We start from the raw sequence: 21,475 nt of genomic DNA on the forward strand, positions 1-21,475 counted from the left end.
TCTTAGACTGACTCAAGGTTAGAACAGATGAGTGCCACAGTGTGTGGAAATGGAAGGGAGCAAAAAGTCTCCTTTCATCAGTAGTATGCAGCCAGATTTGTTAAGGCAAGTTTGAAGCATTTTGGAAAACAGATACAAAATACTTATATCTTCATTTACAGGATTTATAACTCAACAGGTGAAACATCATGCTTTGATCTTCTTAGTCTGCATTGAGAATTTGTTTGAGATGCTGTTGAAATAAGTCTGGCTGATTTGGGATCTCTATAGAAATCTTTATTTATGTAGTTTTGTAGACCTGATGGCTTTCATCTGTTCTATTGTGCAGAATTTGTTTTATTCCACTCAAAATCAAACTTTTTCTGGAATATACAAGTTATTTTAGAGTTTTGTTTTCATTATTCTTTTATTGATCTCTACTTAGGCTTTTCTGTAGCATTCAGGATAGCACCTTCACTTTAGTAACCTAGTTTAGATTGAGAATAATATTATGCAAGTATATTTTTTCACAATATTTTGTAACAAACCCGCTGTTTATGGTTTTTGCTTTTGTTAAGAAATTTGTCATAGATCAACTGAAAACTCTTTAAGTTTGCTGCTGCATAAGTACATTCATTCTTTCAATTGTTTTCCCTACAGTGAAAGTTTAAGTTTTGAGACATATAATGTGAGAGATCACCCAGGAGGAGGTGAAATCCATGTCATTGAACTTCTTGTACTGGAATTAGCATCTAGGTCTGAGAAAATTAACATATTTAGTTGAAAACATGCATCTCAAAGATTTGGAGGGAGAAAAGTAGAACTTAATGTCTTCATCTGTGGAGATTTTTGGCGTTTTTTAAAAACACCACCAAAAAACTTATGTCTGAAGATGTTTCCCAGTGACTTGACTAATTACCAAGCTACTTATGTTTATTTCACGTTAGATCTCTACTATTAGTGAGTGGCTCTTATGTTCCGTGAATCAAAGAAAGCATGGAGTTGTTGGTCTGGAAATACTATTTATGTATTAAAAAAAAATTATTTAACATTTCATAGGTCAATTTTGTCCAGTTTACTTATTTTGAGGTCATACTTTTTGACGCACTTAAAAGTGGTGTCATGAAGGCTTTTGCCAGGAAGAGTTTCGAGATCTGTAATGTACAGTGATTTGCTCCAGGCTTACGATACTGTTTAGGTTCAGATTCTCACCCACAAATAGATGTCTTTACGCTACTTTATTATTATATAATGTTTTGTGTACTAAGGATGCTTAATTGGATCCCTGCAAATTCCATATGTGACTAATTTACTATTATAGTGTACTTTAAATAAAAACTTTTGTTACAAATGAAAAATCATGAGTCAGACCGATGGTGTAGCTTGACATGGGAACTTTCTTGAGAGTACTAGCTAAACAGTGCCTATCCCTTACCGTTTACCTCCTTTTGAAATTTTTTTAAAATGATTATTTTATTTTTTTCTCCCATAAATAACTCATTTCGGTTCCTGGGTTCATAATATGGCCTACCAGTGCGTTTACTGGCAAAGCGCAGCTGATGAATCTTGGTATTTGGGGTAAATCTTTAAGGAATATTTAAGCTAGTATTGCTCGTGAGAGTCAGATTGTAAAAACATACTAAATCTTGTATGGACGTGTTCTGATCTGCTTTTATGAAGGCTTAAATACTAATATTTTATATTTTTATTTAGGGTGCAATTTTCCTGGAAGGAATAACAGTGAAATGTGTGACCCAGGTGACAACACAACCAAAGTTAGGAGGGATACAGCAAAAATGTCAGCAGCTCTGTGGATGGGAAGGGTATGAGAATGTTTAGAACTTTTTTATTTATACTATCTGTAAATGTGTTATGTTTCTAGTCTTGCAGAAGGAAAGAGCTCATTGTAAAAATGAAAAAGATGACTATGTTTTGGATGGATTGTTTAAAAAAAAAAAAAACATGCCTCAAAACTACTCCAAAGTGAAACAGATGAGGATCTTACATTGTACTATGAATCGGAATGATGAACTGCTGATATTAAGAAGCATGATTCTAGAATTGCTTTTCCATTGAGATAACAAAATGTTTTCAGATTAATTGTTGCTGTGCAAATTCCAGACGTAGTCTAGTCCAGGTATTTGTGTAAAATTTAGTCCTTGCTCAAGCAGTGGACTTATTTATACAACTGCCATTACGCTTTAGTATTGAGGTACAATACTCATTTTTATAGCCAACTTGGATTTTTACTCAATGTTAATGAGAGTGTTGGTTTTAATGTTTCAGATTCTGAACTTCTTTCCAAAGCTGATGATTCAGGGAGCTGCTCACCATGCTTCCTAACTTGCTGATGCTTACAGTTCTTCTAGTGCTTGTCATTTTGAATTCAAATATCTCTTCCTCCAAAGTTAAAACTTTGAAGTTCTACATAATTTAGTGTTTTGTCATAAACCAATAGCCTTGTTATCAGATAGACATTTGATTCCTCTTGCAAAATACCTTACTGGAGAAGATGTTCTAACTCGAAGTTAACCTTGCAGTGAGTCTGGTACAAGGTGTGACTTCAGTCTCATGTGAAAAATGCATTGCTTTTTGTGACTTTTTAGTGCAGAACATTAATAAACGTGTGTGGGTTTTTTTGTTTTTGTTTTTTTAAAGATCTGGATTCCCTGGAGCACAACCTGTTTCCATGGACAAGCAAAATATTAAATTTTTGGAGCAGAAGCCATACAAAGTTAGCTGGAAAGCAGACGGCACTCGGTAAGTTCATTTTAAATGAAAAAGGAACACCCAGTAAATTGGGTAGATGGTTTGTGTTTTCTCAGGAAAGTGAATTCGCTTGTACAAAGGACAAAGCATATTCTAACAACAAAACTGACTGCAGAGATTAATTTTTTTGCTGTCTTGGTACCCAACGTTTGCTGAAGTCTGTGACCAAATTTCTTTTTAGCATTTGTTCTGCAGACTGACTGTTAAATGTGCATACTTTGTTCTCCTCCATAACCCTTGCCTGTCTGTCAGCTAAGACTTGCCACCAAGGTCTTACAGTAATCTTAGATAACAGGAAGAGTTTGTTAAGCTAAAAAATTCATTTATAAAAGCTACATTAAAGCTTCTGGTTGATCCTTCAGAAGCTGGCTAGTATTAGAAATTTCATATTTTTTTTTAATTCGTACTGTGATCCTTTGTTCAAACTTGTAGTTCTGGTTAGCCAAAGAGTCAGTAGTTTCGTCTTCCCTCATGAATTCCCTTACATTCATTGTAAGGGTGTCTTTTTTTAATAACAGAGTACAGCCTGGCTGGGTTGATGTGTTGAACCTCTTCATTGTTGTTACTTCTGGTTTGAAATGCATCCTTGTGTGTGATTTCTCCAGTATTCTCATGTTGGTAGTTTTGAGTAGGAGAAACGCCATACATTATCATGTTCAGAATGGCAAAACACTTTTTTCTCTGATGGTAACTGGTCGTAGATCAGTCTCAACTGCGTGAAACTCAGTTGTCTAAACATGTGCATCTGGTATCATCAGATATTCTTTTATTGCTTTGTCTTGTATGAAAAAGCCATGTCACACAGGGTCTCTTGCCTCTACACCCAGCAGCTTGGATGAGGTATAGAAGATATTTGCTATTCACATTGAAATAAAACTCCAAATGTTAGGTGTCATGTTTCCTTGTACTCTTGCAAAGAGGTACTGTGGCTCTTCATACAAACAAATCTTTCCTGAGTAAATTTCCAAGCCTCCAAAATCATGCTTATTTTCATATGACTGAATATTTTTAATAGGTTGGAACATTTGAGAAATTACAACCATTTTCTTGAGGTTTTGAAATAATCATCAACAGGAATTGGTACTCTAATCTTCTGTTTTTCTTTGGTATTTCTGGTTTCAAAACTAAAGAATCCTACATAGTAATGAAAATGGTTTTCACCTGTGCTACTCAATAGCATTCAGACCACAATCTTTTTTTGTTGTGGACGCTGTCTTGAAGTAATTAATAATGTAATTTCTTATGTCATAGTCAATAGTGTCTCAGTAACAGGAAGAATATAAATTGTGTGACACATTCACTTCAATAGCTCGATTTTTATTTCTAAAAGATGTTCTTTACATGCAGTAGTATTTAAGCAATTGTAATCTGTGCTAAGTGGAATGACTTCAGTTTTTATTCACTTAGAGCAAACAGATTTTTAACCTGCTTTGACTTGACCAGAAAAAGTGCAATTACAATGAACGTACACACAGTAAGAGGAGGGCTGTTAACGCTCGTTTGTGCATGGTGCTTTAGACTAGCAAAAGGGTTCAGTGTTCACACACGTACAAGTTAGAAAGCATCAGTTGTGTGGATGAAACATGTGCTTTCAAAAGCAGGAGGTAAGGATTTTTGTTTTCAGACTGTTAAAACACAAATTAAAACACCGGTTTTGTGTATAGATATGGGCAAAAGCAGTTTTGTTTTAGCAGTGCAATGGAAAACATTCTCCCTTCCGTGTCCTGAAACTACAAAGTAAAGTTTTGATACCAAATAAACAAGCAGTGTATGCTGGCTTCTAAATTTTCCTGTGTTATTTTATTAAGTTCGTTATCTTTAGTAATAGGAGTATCCTAGATAATGAAAACCTTGGAAAATATGGGGAATTGGGTGTCTTAGGAGAATTACGAAGTGGCTCCACATGGAGTCAGTCAGGATTCAGCACAATTCAGCCAGAACCAAGCTGTCTTCTATAAAAAAAAAACCCCAAAACCAAAACATTCAGGTGTCTCTCATCTGTGGAGTTTGTACGTCGAGGGTCTATTAGCTTGGGCAGAGCACGGTATGAAAATACAAAGTAAACTTGCACTCAGTATGGCATCCAAGCGTTAAGAAATGGGTGGGAATATTTGGCTTATTAACAGGGACAGGCTGTATGCACAGGCACTTGGGTGACGCGATGCAGGCGTTCTCAGGGTGTGAGGTTACAGAAACATGGTGTTGGGAGATCCAGGGTTATTCTCAGAGCAGTGCAGCACATTGAAAAGCTGCTGAGCCTAAACAAGTCAACCCAGCCAACTTAAACCGATCGTGCAAAGAGCCAGACGGGAGTCTTTGCATTTATTACGCTTTTAATCCGCATTTCAGATATACTGCCCGTGGACTTGACTTGTATAACCGTGAAAATATGTTTACAAAGTATTAATGTCCTATGCAGCTCAGATATTGGTAATGCTTGCCTTTTTTCACATCTTAGTCCTTCAGGAAGCCTTTGTTTTAGGGATTAGTTTACACTATTATTTTAGTATGTACTAAAGACAGTTTGTGGAAACATTTTTGTGTAATTTAAGCCTATGGCTTCAAGAAATAGTGATAGCAGAAAATAATTCTGGTTTTAAAATAATTTTATTTACAGAAGGCCATTTGATGTTGAATGAAAAAATTGCTTCATCTGCAGTGTCTTTAGTGTGCGTTTCCACTGAAGAATAATCTATTTAAAACCGTGGGTCATTAGCCAATACAGATTGGTATGTCTTAGAACACATACTAAGATGCTGTAAAATTACAATTAGTGGTATTCCATAGGACTGGAAGCTGTTTTTCCACGTTTCTTTTTTTTTTTTGGTTGTCTTTTCAATATGGAGAATCTTTTGGTGTCATATTTTATGTTATTCATTTGGCAAATTGAAGTCTTATGGAACATTCTTATTTTCTTCCTCAAATATACAGGATACATACATTCTGAATACTAGAATAATTATATAGAAAATGGTAGTGCACCTGGAAGACTGCCTTTTCTGAAAGAAATTAAAGTGCACGTGCAAATTCTTGTGGGAATTTTCAGTATTTTGGGCATTCTCTCCTGCGTTCTTAGAGTTTTAGAATGGTGACAAAACAGAATGGATGAAGAATAAAACTGAAACAACTAAACAGTTCTTTTAAATTTTCTCTATGCATGATAACTTGTAGTTGGTTATGGAGATACTCAGACTGATAGGTATATTGAGAGAAGAAAATTGTGCTGCAAAGATCCAGTGTTAATGAAATTCAGCTGAACGAACGTTGTGAAAAATATTAAAGATGAAAAGCTGAGCTATTATTTGGACATTTAGACACTGTGCATGATAGCTACCCTAATCAACAATGAAAAATGACTATAGCAGTTTTTACATTGGATGTACTTCTGATTATTTTGTTGTTCTTCAACGATCCGGACTCCATATGCAATTAAACAGATTTTCATTAATTATTCTGAATGCTCGTGTTGACAGGCGTGACCTTCCTGAATTTAATATTAAGACATCAGTTAGTGGAGATCCATTTATGGATCCCCTACTTGCTTTTTCTGGAGGTGAAACCCCTGTCATCAGATATCTCTGAAGCTATTCTGTTAAGCGTGGTTTAGATGCAGCAGTCTAGTGTTTGCCTATTGCTGTATTATTTGGCATTGCATATTTTGTTTTGCTCGCTCTCTTTGCTTAAAAAAGCACTGCTGTTTCATCGATCTGATTGGACTTGCAGAAAAGCAGATGCTTAACTAATAACTTTATATTATACTTTCTCACTTTAAAACACTGTCATCTCAGCTGATACCAATATTTTCTCAATTTAGCAAAAATTCTTAAATTTCACCATTGTTAAATATCTGTATTTTATTCTTGCGGCAGTAGTTTTCTTCGGAGGTTTCATGGCTGGAGCTATTTGTAGATAGTCTTAACTGACATGTAGTGTCAGTAATTTCATTGAGGACTTTTACTTTTCTCCAAAGGCGTTTGCTATTCCTGGATTTAAACCAGAAGGGTGAAAGTTCAGCTCCAATTGAAGAGCTGCATTGTTGGTTTTTGTTTATTTGTTTTTCAGTGGTAGAACAGTGCATGTTTGCTTGATTTCTTAGTATTGTTACATTTTCCACCCATATTTTTTTAAAAAAGAAAGTATTTCCCTAAATAAAAGAGCATTATTTATCATCTTGTGTTGACTAAACAATGTGAAGTTGATTAGTTAGATTATTTAACAGTATTTTTATAAAATATTTTTGGGAAATTGACTGGAATAGTATCTTACACACTTTTGTAAATATGTGGATTCTGAGTATGATATGGGTCAAAACTCATCCTCTTCCCTTGTCTTGGAGCCCTGAGTTCAAAATCTTTTGACTTACCCTTGCTTAGCTTGTCCTGATTTGCAGAGCTTGTGCGTACATCATGGTCTTGCTTGTTCTGTGCCTGGTTTCCAGAGCCCTTGTTCCATGAGCATCAGCAAGGTACACGTCCTTGTTCTCGCTCCAGCAGACCTTCTGGAGTTTGTTCTCCCCAAAGGGAAATGCAGCGTGAACAGCTCATGAAGGTGAACAAGGCCAAGTGCAAAGTCCTGCACATGGGTCGGCGCAGTCCCAAGCACAAGTACAGGCTGAGCGGAGAATGGATTGAGAGCAGCCCTGAGGAAAAGGACTTGGGAGTGCTGGTGAATGAGAAGCTCAACATGAGCCGGCAATGTGCGCTGGCAGCCCAGAAAGCCAACCGTATCCTGGGCTGCATCCAAAGAAGCCAGCAGGTCGAGGGAGGTGATCCTGCCCCTCTACTCAGCTCTTGTGAGACCCCACCTGGAATACTGCATTCAGCTCTGGAGTCTTCAACACAAGAAGGACATGGGTCTGCTGGAGTGAGTCCAGAGGAGGGCCACAAAGATGATCCGAGGGCTGGAACACCTCTCCTCTGAAGGCAGTCTGAGAGAGTTGGGGCTGTTCAGCCTGGAGAAGAGAAGGCTCCGGGGTGATCTTATCGCAGCCTTCCAGTACTTAGGTGGTGAGGCACTGGAACAGGTTGCCTAGAGAAGCTGTGGATGCCTCCTCCCTGGAGGTGTTGAAGGCCAGGTTGGATGAGGCTTTGCTTTGAGCAACTTGGTGTAGTGGAGGGTGTCCTTGCCCATTTTAGGGAGGTTAGAACTAGATGATCTTTAAGATCTGTTCCAACTCAAACCATTCTATGATTCTGTGAAGCTCACTTAGTGTTAGCTGTCTTTGGAAAAATACTTCTTTTGTGCCGCCTATTTGCATGTATGTAAATATTATATGCAACTCCGTTTTGGGGAAAAAGTCCTCTAAAACCATATTGCTTTAAATTGCTATTATAAAAAAAAAATTAATCACTTGAGTCTGCACCTGTTTTGACTGATTTGGTGTGAATTCTATCCTGTATATTTATTGGAACAATTGTCAAACCTCTGGTGTCTTAAAAATAATTTTAATGCTAATCTATTCATAAGGCACAGAAAATCCAAAGGACAAATTTCCTACTACTAAAATCATGCCTTTTGGCTTTGTCGAGATGAAATTTACGTTGTATGTTAACAGTAGCTACAAGGTATGTACAGCTTTACAAATGTATCCAATTTTGTAGTGTGTTTCTGAAATAGTAGTTGCTATCTGAATAATTGTACCAGTATGTTCAAGGCATACTGTGTGAGTCTCTGTTATCAACTTTGTACTGTAAAGTGATTAACCCAGGTGGTTAGCGGCTCGCTGTATCCCTTGGTGTGTATCTCATTAACACTGTTTGTAGCAGATGTTTGTTCTAATGAGTGGAGCTGAATGTTCAGACAGGAGCTGGGTTGGTAGAGTAATGAGACACCCGTTTTGAAAAAAAGGTTGTTACCACTAAGAATAATAAAAAGCTTTAAAATATCTGTGGAATAATTCACATTAATACGATCAAACAGGACTAGGTTTTATAATGGTAAAATGTGACCTGAACTAAATGCGAGCTATTAAGGGGTGTAAGTTATTTTCCTACATTTGTATGAGTACCTTTTTATTTTTCACATCTGCCTACGTGCAATTTTAGTAAAAAAATAATAAACATGATCATAATACTATGGCTGTTCAATTATGGAAAAGCAGCTATTTTAGAAAAATGCAGAACAGGTAGTTCTTGCCAAAGGCTATTATATTTGAAAAATATTCATGCAAATTTGATGGCTTGCAGATACCTAAATGGGAACAAGTAGATAGAGAATGTAAAGCAGCTCTTTGAGAATTGCTACTAATTGTCTAAAAGGTGTTTGTAACAAAATAGAAACATCTCCGAAGTTAGTTGTTTTTTTCATGATTAGCAAATTACAATTTAGAGAAAAGGCTTGTTGCCTAGATAATTCTCATTTTGTTGGTATCACAATAGGAAATAAAAATAGTAAAGCTACACTTAACTATGATAAAACTGATGGCCAAATTTTTGGATTGTGTTTATTGATAATTTTGATCTATCCAAAGCATGTGAGTTACTATATTATCAAACTTGTGATAGCTTCCCAGGTGTCTTTGGTTTAACTTTTTGTACACATTGAAGAGAATTTCTATTTTTGTTAAGAACTTTAAAATTATTGGCAATTGCAACCTCTTCAGACACGTATTTGTGACCATTACTTCAAGCAAGTCTACTGATTGTGTTTCAAGATAGGTTTTCATGCGTGTTGTTAAAATGTAACGAAGATGAGGTAGAAGTTTGTCCCTGAATTTGCATGGCTAAATACTTTTTTCTTTCCCTGTTCTTTAATCCTTTACATGATGAGATGAAGCTTAGATGCATAACTGAGAAACTGCGGATTCCTCGTATGAAAAAATTATCCAGAAGTCGTTTGTGGCAAGAGTAACTTGTGAAAAGGTGATCACTGCTAAAGAACAGCTCTAAAAACATGTGGAAAACTGAGAAACAGGTTTCTACAGTCCAAAATTAAGTGGCAAGGAAGAAAACTGATAGTCTGTCTGCAAAGGATTAAAGAAGAGAGAATTGAATGGGTTCATGGAAAAACTATTATCCCTGAGAGACAGAAGTTATCCCTGAGAGACGGAAGTTGGTTAGAGAGAAAGTTAGGATAATAACAAGAATGAGGGAGGACAGAGAAAGATTGGAGAGTAGTACTAATCTAATTAAAAAACAAATCTATGCACTTGAGAACTCATTATTAGGAACAAGAGACCAGCTTGTCTTGAAAGCAGATCTAGAGAACGGAAAGATCGTCTCCTGGGAGCAAAGATGTTAATGTGGAGTTGAACTTGAAGGAGACTCTGTTGGGAATGAGAAAGAAGCCAGAGATTAATTTGCAGGTTGGTACAAATGACATGACCAGATTCTCATGGATGTGGAATTTTATACCCAGTAGTGGAAAATGCCTGAAGTGGAGGTTTATACAATTGTTAGTGGATTTCTTCCTGATTTAGGGAAGGGGGACAGAAATGTAGGATGTTGGGATTTGACAGATGACTTTGGAAATTGTGCTAACAGAAGAGTTTAAGGCTGTTAATCACTAGAAAGCATTTGTGAGTAAAGAGCTTTTCTCAAGGTGTGAATACCCCCTTTCGAGGCACCCTACTTTCTGACCCTCGACGGCTGGTGAATGAGTCAGTTATTGTAAATTGTGTTTTGAGTGTCTTGTCATGTTTAGGGTTGTACACGTTTCTGGTCTCGGGGTCAGGAAGGACCATTTGCCTCCTAGTGACAGGATGGGGTGAAGAACCCTCACAAGAATCATCTGAGTGCTTTTAAAGCACACCTTCCTTTCCGTTCCTCCTCTCCCCACTTATCTCAAGAAATGGACTTAAATATTTATCAGTTTTGCACCATTGGTTGGTAATGCTGTGTATCCCTTCCTCTGTGGTTGGGGCATGTTTCTGTGATCTGAAATTTTAAAGGACAGAAATATGCAGGGGTTTGGACACGTACTGAACAGACTTTTCAGAACCAAATTGATTTTTTTTTTTTTTATAGGAGTGACAGGTTTTGTGAACAACTGGACTTAAGTGGTTTGATTCCAAGTTAAATGAGCGTTATTCAAATCATGTGCTTATGTAACTGTCAGCAATGGGCAAAGCTTCAACTGTTGAGTGCTAATTATACATCGTTTGTGTGTGTAGGACAGCTACTCTTCAGACATTTGTTACTATTTTCATTGAATATCTCAAAGTAGTAGTTGTAAGAGTTTTTTCTGTTATTCCCATGGAACTGTCAAAATGGGATGGTATTTAAAGAGGATACTTGGAAGAAAAACCTTAGTTAAAAGGGTAAAGTGACTTGCTATTCCCCTGTTCCTGACTCTGAACTGTTTTGTTGCATGCTACATTTTTAAGGTCTTTGAAAGGGAAATGAAATTTTTATTTACATGATATAGTCCCTTGTGGTCCTTCTTTATAATTATTTTAAGCAATTCTTTAAGAGAAAACAAGCTTGCCCATTTTTAAACTGGTTCTGTAGCTCTACTTCTTCGGCTAGAAGAATTGTGGTTTAGGGTGAGTCTGGAATACATGTGGGATTTATTTCACTGACTTTATTTTGAATAATATACTTCATTGGAGATAGCATATATTTTGACTGGAAATTGAAGTTGTGAATGTTAATGAAATGATCGTAATAAATTTTTTTCCCCTTCTCCAGTCAAGATTAAAAGCTATAAATAGCTTTTATGGACTACAGTACTAATCAGATTTTAGGAACCTGCAGTTTAGTTTTTAAGTGTATAATGATAACATAATGCCAGGCTTTTGCAAAAGTATATAAAGGTCACATACATGATTCTGTATCATAATGTATAAACTGCCTTTCTAATGGTTGCTGAAAAGAGCAATTCATAGATGTTAAGCACTCTAAACAGCATTCCTCTTCATTTTCTGAAAAAGCAGACGCCTAATTCATGGTTTTATTTTTGCATGTTTAGGTAGGAGGAGAAGAGAAGATGGGATGGGGAGGAATGGTGTGTTTTGAGACTAGAAAGTTAGGGGTTTAGTAGCTTAGATGTGACTCCGCTCACTCTACATCTTAATAATTATTCCTTATAGTTGTGTTGGGCAATAAATTCAGGATTATAAGAGTGATATCAGCCTGTTTCCCACAGCATTGGAACCCATGAATATTGTATGCTTACTTGAGTTTTTATTTGAGTGCAAAAATAAAACTTCGATAAGTTCAGATAAGATTAAGGGCACTTTCAGCATATTTAGCATGTCCCCTATCTCAAGATAAAGACATTCTGGTTCAGGGTGAAGAAGCTCTAGCACAAGGTGACCTCATCAGCTCCATCTGTTGACATGGTGTTAATGGGCATGTTGTCCTTTTCTCCTCTTTTACCTATGGTTCTGGACATGGGAGCATGCCTAGACTTTGGCTAGCAGGCAGGCTTTGGCAGCAGAACAGGAGTTGTTGGATTTTGTTAGCCAGAGTCATGGGTGTCACCAGATAGCTCATTGCTTCTGTTTAACTATATTGATTATGAGCCAGGAGAGGTGTCTCAGTCTCTCTCGATTGAGAGGTTGAGAGTCAAACGAAGCAGCACAGAGTGTTGTAAGATGTTAGGCTAAATATCTGGAACTATTGGGTATAAATGTTGTTACTATTAAGAAGTTCCCACAAAGCAGTATTATTTAGAGCGGAGATGCATATTATAGACCAGGACTGTTAGTTTCACAGCTGTTGGGCCAGGATGAACTTGTTTGTTATCTTAATGCTGCATTTGGAATGGGTGGTTTGGGGTGTTTGATTGTTGTGTTGTGGGTTTGTTTTGTTTGTTTGTTTCTTTGTTTCTTTGTTTGTTTTTTTTTTCAGGGAGGATGGTAATGATGTATTTATTTATTTATGTATTACTAAGGCACATCTATATCACTTTGCTGCTTCTCCATCTCCTGAAGTCTGTTTTTTAAATCATTGAATCAATGTAGAGGAGTGAATAAATAGGTGTTACAGAACTCGTCATCCCCAGTCTGGATCCAAATTGACTCGGATGGCCACAGAAGGCATTCTTACTCTAGGTTGTGGTTTCTCATTTATATGTGCCTGCAACAGTGTCAAGACTCTGAAAAGAAGTGGTAGAGGGAAGCTGCTATTTTTGTATCCTCCCTTTCTTAAGTGATTAAGGAGTTCTGCTGATGTGACACCATACAGAAGGTGTATTTTGTGAAGTAGCAGGCTTGGCGCTTCACAGTTCTGAAGCGTTTTGATAGCTCACAAAGTTTTATGGTCACAGTTCTGAGCTCTTTGAAAAGTACTACTTAAATGATTATTCATGTGTAGCTATTTGAATATTGGACAGATTGTCTTCTAAGCAAGCTCTTTTGTTTATTTATAAATAGTTAATGCATTAAAATCCTTATTATGTAGCTTGTGCTATGAATACTAATCTTGGAGTATTCAACTGTAGTCCTAAAACGTTCTAATTACATCAAGATAAATGGTGTGCCTGCATGTGTACCTGATGTTCAAGTGACAAATATCAGTAAATGCTGGTATATTTATTTATTTTCCTTTTTCCCAGTCCACTTTTAATAGCAGAACAGGGTGTCCTGTGCTGCTGGTTCTCTTGGGGGGATTATGGGCACATCCATAAAGTGTAAGGGCTTAAGCTTATTCAGGGCAGAATGACATTCAGTTTGTAAGGTTCAACTGTACTAATATCTAGAGCAGCCCTTTCCCTTGGAGCTGATCATCTAATCTGTGAGCACAAATCTGTACTCGGCACTGGTGAGGCCGCACCTGGAATATTGTGTCCAGTTTTGGGCCCCTCGCTTTAAGAGAGATATTGAGCTCCTGGAGCGAGTCCAAAGAAGGGCGACTAAACTGGTCAAGGGGCTGGAAAATAAAACTTATGAGGAGCGGCTGAGGGAGTTGGGGCTGTTTAGCCTGGAGAAGAGGAGGCTGAGGGGAGACCTGATTACAGCCTACAAATACTTGAGAAGGGATGGTGGGGAGGTGGGGGAAGGGCTCTTTACATTAGTGATGGGTGATAGAACAAGAGGAAATGGGTATAAGCTTAGTCAGGGGAGATTCAGGTTGGATGTTAGGAAGCATTTCTTCTCTGAAAGGGTTGTCAGCCACTGGAATAGGCTGCCCAGGGAGGTGGTTGAGTCCCCATCCCTGGATGTGTTTAAGAATAGGGTGGATGATCTACTTGGGGATATGGTTTAATGGGGATTAGGGATGGTTGGACTAGATGATCTCTAAGGTCTTTTCCAACCTAGAAATCTATGAAATGGCAGTTGTGGTCTCCTGTGGCTTATGCCTAAGATGTGGACAGAATTGACCCAGCATATGTTCTGGCATAAATCAGTTCACAGTTAAGGGAACTTCCTTTTTCAAAGCTGTGATACTTTTTTCTTGACTGCTACATTACGGGCCTCCATGAGAGATGTTACGGTTCTCTTGCTTGGGGAAAGAAGGAATGTAATTACTTGTCATCTGATGCTAAATTAATTTGTTTTTCTTTTTTACACCACTGTGTAACTGTTGCTTTGCCTTTTTTTTTTCCGAGCCCGTTGCTTCAGGCATGAATTTCCCTCTAAATCTTCAAGATATTTTCAGACTAAAATTTGCGAAAGAGGGATGGAGTCAAACAAGTTTAAGCAAGCTTGACACTCAATATCTGCAATAAAAAAAAAAAAAAAGAAAAAAGATACAAGAATTCAGTAGTTTAGTCATGCTTTAGGTATAATTTGTTCCATTAATCTTATAGCTTTTAAAAGAAATAATAAGAACATTATACTGTATGGTCGTTTTCCAGTAGTGTTCCTCCCTCTAATGTAGAAATATACTTTGATACGTACTTTACCACTTAGCATCATTAAAATTTGGGTGAAACAAAGACAATCTAGTATTTAAAATAAATCTGTTAGTATACAGATTCTGTTACAGGGTTGCATCTTTTCTAGCTAGTTAACAATTCTTCTTTTGTTTTACACCAGATACATCATAATGCACTGTAAGAACTCTTCAATATATGGTAGTTGTAGATTAGTTCACCCTTTGTTGTAGGTCAAATAATAACAAGACTTCAAATTTAACCTATAAGGTTTAATATCCTTTTAGAAATAAAGAAACAAAACCCCCACAGCAATCTAACTTAATTAAAACCCTGGAAAGCAGTCAAGAAAAACACTGTAACTGGATAGACTTTTTTAACCTTGCTAAATATTTGGTTTTACCAGCTCTATTGCAGAGTTTCACAGTCTAATAATACTTTAGATGGAAAATGTGGTTTAACATTAGTTTTGAATTTGCCATCTGTTAAATTAATTAAAGGCGTCTTTATCCTTGATTTATAAACCAGGAAAAACTAAAGTTTGAAGTCAGTCTAAATGACGATACTTTATTAGGAAAAATGATACCAGTTTCCACACTTCTCATGCATTTTTCCATGTTCCATAGTATTACCATTATCTCCTTTATTCAAAAACTGACTTCCCTATTAATGCTGGTGCACATAGTATCCCAAGTGACAGGATACCAATAGGTTGTGTAATGATGCAACGTTATTTCTCTATTATGCACCATCCTATTAGCTATGTGACCTAATGATTTGTTTGGGTTTTTCTGACTGCAGACGCATTTCTGTGCTCTCACTGACCTAACAAGTAGCTGGTGTATTAGCTTCCTCAACCGACAGAGTTAATTTAGAACCTTGTCAAGTGGGGAAACGTCGTCCTGTCTCACTCTTCCTGCCTATGTCTTGGTACCTTTGGATATTGAAACTTTCAGTAACTTGTTCGTTACCGTAGTTTGGGGCATTCTGAAGATTCTTATAGTAAACATTGTCATCTGCAGATTCACTGCCTCACTTTTGATTATTTTCGAGGTCATAACAGTCACAAAAAAATCTTCTCTGGACCTTGAGTTGTCAAGGGGAGCAGCTGAAAAGAGAAACTTTGAATTTCAGAGTTTAAAGGAGAGTGGTGGTTGGCAAGAATAAGAACAAGAATTTGATGTTAAGTGACATAACAGTGATACTGACAAGTAGTAAAGATTATGGAGACTGAATAGCTGTATAAACTGTGGATATATACCCCTGTTATCTTACAGGGGTAACTTGCCCAAAGTGTATATATGTGGGAAATACCATATTAATGAATTTTGTGGAAATGAAGTTTTATGGTCTCAAATAAGCAATACCTGGAGATATTTAAAAGAAGTGTAGATGTGGCGCTCAGGGACATGGTTTAGTGGTGGACTTGGCAGTGCTAGGTTAATGGTTGGACTTGATGATCTTAAAGGTCTTTTCCAACCTAAATGATTCTATTATTCTAAGAATACTGAAATTAAGCATAGCCTTTTCATTGTGATATATGAGATGATCAATAAGACAAGAAAACTTTTTTTTTTCCTGTACTAGCATCAAGTCGGGACACCAGTAAGTTGAACAAGTGATTCAGAACATGAAGCTGCATATTGGGAAGCTTCTAATTTCTCATGAAATTGGACATTGATGTAGCAGATATGCAAGGACAACTTTCTTGACTCTAATGCAGTATTGGAAAGCATTCATTGTTTAGGAAAGATGCAAAGTAGAGCTTGAGGGTTAATGTTTTATTTTCATAATAGCTGAAGGATAAAAAAATGTTATAGAGTTCAGGTTTTTAGCTTAAAGATCCTGTAGTGATTTAGTAAACTTCCGGGTTACTGCTGGATCTGCTGGAGATACCCAACCTGATCAGAGTTGCTGCTGTGAGCACACTTTGATATCTAATGCGAGTGTCTAGATCTCCGTTGATGTAGTAAGAGTTTAGCCAACACAGTTACTGAAGCCTGGGAAACTGTGCGTTTCACCCTGAAGTAGACGCCTTAGAATTATGAGACTTAATCAGAAGCTGAATTTTCCCCTCTTTTGAGGGTGGAGAATTGGTGAAGCATTTTGACCAGTGACAAATCCAAATGTTTCTGAATGTTATAATATATGAGATACATTTACTTACTAAACAGCAGCCTAGTAACACAGTATTTTAATATTGAGGGGGGAAAAAAAAAAATCTTGATTGTAAAAGATAAGTTTGAGTCATTGATGAAAAGGCTTTAATTTAAAATTAGAACATTACGATTGTAATGAGAGGTAAAACTAGATCAATAATGTAGATTATCTCTCTTTTAAAATGACAGATTCGAATAAATTCATGGAAGTTATTGGAATCAGAAGGACTGAGGAACAGAGTCTTCAGTCCAAATGAGGAATGGCATTTCCTCGGAGTTCAACCATTTTGGTAGGAGTTTGTGTACCATGTAAAGGGAAAATATTTTTTTTTTGACATAGGAATAATGGTAGATCTCATGCTTACGGACTTTGACAAAATTTTGATTTATTATAGAGACTAAGGCTAATGAAGATTGCTAGAATTCTAAGTTAGGTAGAGAATGGATTGAAAGAAAATGTCAGTGGATTACTTTGGAAGAAAATACATACAAAGTCACAAGTGGAAATTCTGAATATTAATTTTGTATTGTCATTAAGAATTTTGACACAGAAGCCAAATATATTCTGACAAACAAATGATGGAGACAAGCCACTGAATTCACTGAGGAGCAGAATAATAAAACTGAAAGGATATTTAGTTGTAGAAAATGCAAGGTCAAGAATAAGAAATTTTGGAGCTGGCAGCTGTTAATTGGAAATGATTGTCAGTCAGAATTTAAGGTATTTTGTATGGTGTGGTTTTTTTTTTTTTTAATTTAAAATACTGGGGAGACTGATGACAGAATTTAACCTACAAGTATGTGAGAGAAATAGAAAGTGTTGGTGTATTCAGAGCAGACTAACTTCCAAGGGCCTGCGTGTGTTGTTTTTAAAATTTTTGTTTAGAATTTGAATTATCATGTCAAACTCGTAATTCTGCAGCTGCTTATGTGTAGCAGTGTTTCTTGCTGGCTGATACGCCATGTACTTGTGCAAAAGAAAACGCATGTACGAGTTTGACGGTGGTATTTGTGACACAGCTGTCAGTGTGCTGATTAAAAAGACATTGTTTTCCTTTTGTTTACACACTAAAAAATAATATTACGAGTCCTCACATAACTTCCTGCATTAGTGTCCCTGTATCCAGGCTTTGTCATCCTTCAGGAGACATAGTTTTAAGCAGCAACCATTGCCAGCAGCAGTTAATATACGAGAAGAAAGCAAGCTGAGCCTTCTCCATTTATCGGGACTTCAGGGTGTATTGCTCCATCTGCCACAGGCCAACTTCAAACTCGTCTCATTAAACTGTTACTCTAGATCCAGCACAGTCTGGATTCAGGCCACGACGTGGGACTGCAGCGGCTTAGTGACACAGATAGATGATCTCCTAGTGTCAGTGGATAGAGGACAGTCATTAATTTTCATTCTCCTGGCCTTTTCTACGATGTTTGACGCATCTGGCCAGAAGTTGATGCTGTCTTGCCAGGAGGGAGTGGCAGGGTCCAAAGTAGAGCGCTAAAGCGGCTTGGCCTCATTGTAGGTGATTGATCTACAGACTGGTGATATGCTCATGATTTTGAAGTGTTGCCGATCCTAAAAGGAAATAAAGAAATGGAAAGTGATATCTGCAACAAAGTTTCGTTGTTGCCTCTGCGTCAGCGAACATATTAGTGATGCTAATTGCTATTCTGAGTTGAGTAACGCTTATTTGCGTGGGAGGGCAGTGCTTTCACAAGACTGGATTCTCGGCGGTGTAATGAACTCCCCTGGGAGTGGAGAGCTGCCGTGTGTTTTGTGCTTAGAGTTGATGATTGAATTTCTTACATTTTGCATTCTTTAATGTGATAATACAGACACAAGCATATTTAAAAAGGGGGGGGAAAAAAGTGACAATGATGATACCGTGTAGAAATAAGTAATCTTCTTTGATATAGCTCATCTAAAGAAATACTGTGGGGCAAAGAAAGCTCCTATAGGAGCTGAATTTTTAAGCTTCCATTAAAAAAAAAAATAATTCTAATCCATTTGTTACTTGTAGGTTTTTTTTTTTCCAGAAAATTAGTTTTGTGTTGAACTTAAACTCAGAAGATGAGATCTCAAAGTTTCAGGAAGCTGTGCTATATTTTTTCATTATACTTACGGTTTTAAAACTCCTATAAAGTACAAAATTAACATATGTAACCTTATTGCTAGGATAGTTGCTGGGATTTTGGCTGAGGGAAATAAAAACATAGGTAAGGCACATCATGAAATTGAAGTCAGTGGCAAAACTTCTGTGAACTTCTAGGAGATCAGTTTCACTGTAAATATTTCAAGCAAGCAAACATATTTCATTCAGCAAGCACTACGCTGAATATGAGGTACTGTTTCAGGGAGTATTTTCAAAGCTGGTTTTGTGAATCCCAATAAGCTGGGAAAAAGGGTAGAGGCTGCATGCTCTAGTGGGTGCAGTATTGGATTTGGAGCTTGGGAGTCACATTTCTGTTCTTGTTCCTGACTTTGAATGACTGTAGGTTGAGGGAGACCAAATAATTTGCCTTAAATAATATTTTCCTGAAATGTAGTTTCAAATTTAATAGTGAAAAAATACTGAACATCCACATAAAGGAGAAACCTCAGTTTTTAACTTATCATTTTCAATCTAGCTTGAATTAGCTTCAGAATTGTGTGTGGGGAAAAAAAAACCCAACAAACAACCCAGACCAAAAAAACTCAAAGAAACAAAAGAAAACCAAACTGAAAACCAAACCAAAAACCCACCATCATCAAAAAACCAAACTAAACAAAAAATAGACGTTTAATGAAGTCATTCTTCTAGCATGTATTTTGGGCCCAGCTGATGTGGACTGCATGAACATATATGGAGGCAAATGAGCCTTTGAAACAGTTGCCTTTATTTCGGTATGCTAAAAATAACTGATTTCTGAAGAGAAAACTTTTCAAGATGATGTTTGGTGGTTGACATTTTTTAAAGTTTAAAGATTAAAGTTGTTAATACTCTGGTAGGTGATTTGGATATCTGCTTGTCTAATGCCAAGAGCTGTAACTCTTTGCTAATGAAATTTTTGTCCTATTTCCTGAATTATCGTGTTAATACTAATGTCCAATTAGAATTAATAATGGACCTTGCCTCGGGACCAGAAGCGAATGAGAAGTAGCTTCTAATGAAACTTCAGATTTTAACATTTCTATGACTAGATATTTTATTTGCTTATGAGATTAATCTGTATGGACACCGTGACCCCTTTTTCTTTAACGCACTTGCCAGAAATTTTGTTGCAATGGAAACTGGCTGGTTTGTAGTGGTTGTATTGGCAGTTTGGAGAGATGATGTTTGTCACTCCAATGTGATTTTCTGCTTTCATGTACAGTTATCAAAGGTGAATGAGCAGTTCTGTTATTGCTCTTGTTACTGCTCCGCTCTTGCTCTTTTATTCACTTGTTTTTAATTCAGATTGAGCCATCTGATACAGGACTGTGCCATCTTGTGTACTTGCACGGAATCTAATACAATGGGGCCTGGTTACTAATTGGAACTTTTGGGTGCTCACACAGTAGAGATAATTAGTAATAAATGTGCAGCTGTGATAGCAAGTAATGCTCACAGTGTGCAATACAATGCAATGCATGACAGTTAAGCTCCTATGTGCTGTTTTAGTTCCTGTTGCATGTATTTGAGAAATCATTGTTCGTTCCTTGCCTATGTGGTGTTACCCAGAGGCGCCCTCTCTGTTCTGGTTTAAGTGCTTATACTGCTGATTGCTTCCTTAACTTCTTGAAATACAGCCGGCCAGGGCACACCCAAATAATATGTAGAAAGGGCACATCCAAGTAATATTCAGAAATGTACTTATCGGCAGTCTATAAGATTTGTCCGGGAAGCTTGAAGTGTCATCTGGTGAAAATTTAAAAGCCTGACATTAAGCACATGAACTTAGGTTTTTTGAGTTAAACAAGCAAACAAACAAAAATACCCAACCAACCAACTGACCAACACCCCTCATTGATTAATAAATTCAGTTTCACTAAAACCTTGGCATGGCTGCATATCTCTTTTGCTTCTTGCACGTTTTCAGTTATCAGGTGCTCATAGAACATTTCTGATTGTTGGTCCATCTTTGACCAAATTTATTCTGTCTTATGTTGGCAATAATTTTGACAAATTCCGTTTGGACCACATTCAGAGGTGTTTTTTTTTTTAATAGTTTATTAAATTAGGGGGTGGAGGTGTTTTTAGGCTTTGAGCTTAAAAAAAATGAACAAAAAAGCCTTTCAAAACAGACATATCTGGGTCAGTCTAATGTCTTTCTTGTGCAGAGAACTTGTTCAGCTTTTAAGTTAGGCAAATATATTATAATGAGACCTATGACAAATGGGTCTACATTAAGGTAATTTATTGTCCTGAGACCAATATTTTTTTTTTTTTGTCTTAAAAGTAAGCACATGCTATTTCTCAGTAGCACTCTGAAGTAAGATGTAATTGTGATTCCTGGTGATCTTTGATTGGAAATCTTTTGCATGCAGTCGTAAGACTTGCCATTGTCCCTGTCAGTTAGAATTTATGGCATGAACAGCTGACAGTGACATTTTAAAAGAGAAAGAGAGAAATCATGGGAGAAGAGATGTAGTGCTGTGTTTTGAAAGAGAAGGAATCTCACTGCTGGTGGTTGGTGACCTTCCAGCTACCAACTCTTAAGTAAATTTCTGTAGATTTTGTTTTGAGTGGAAGATCTAGAGAAAGTGGTGATGTGTTAGCCTTAGTTTTGATGTTCTAGTAATAGTTTTTACTGAAATCTTCTGTATGTTGTCTGAACCTGTAGATGTTTTAGGT

At 36.9% G+C, this 21,475-nt stretch overlaps 1 protein-coding gene across 3 annotated transcripts in view; it reads left to right on the forward strand.

The window, feature by feature from the left end:
* Window positions 1–21,475, forward strand: part of RNGTT (RNA guanylyltransferase and 5'-phosphatase) — a 203,583-nt gene that overhangs the window by 29,129 nt on the left and 152,979 nt on the right. For all 3 annotated transcript variants that reach the window (XM_086608204.1, XM_086608205.1, XM_086608206.1), the window contains exons 7-8: window positions 1,693–1,802; window positions 2,638–2,739. In XM_086608204.1, coding sequence (XP_086464330.1) covers window positions 1,693–1,802; window positions 2,638–2,739 — 212 coding nt within the window. The remainder of the gene's footprint in view (window positions 1–1,692; window positions 1,803–2,637; window positions 2,740–21,475) is intronic.

The sequence above is a fragment of the Tauraco erythrolophus genome, chromosome 2 (assembly GCF_009769465.1).
Source record: "Tauraco erythrolophus isolate bTauEry1 chromosome 2, bTauEry1.pri, whole genome shotgun sequence".
Classification (NCBI taxonomy): Eukaryota; Metazoa; Chordata; class Aves; order Musophagiformes; family Musophagidae; genus Tauraco; species Tauraco erythrolophus.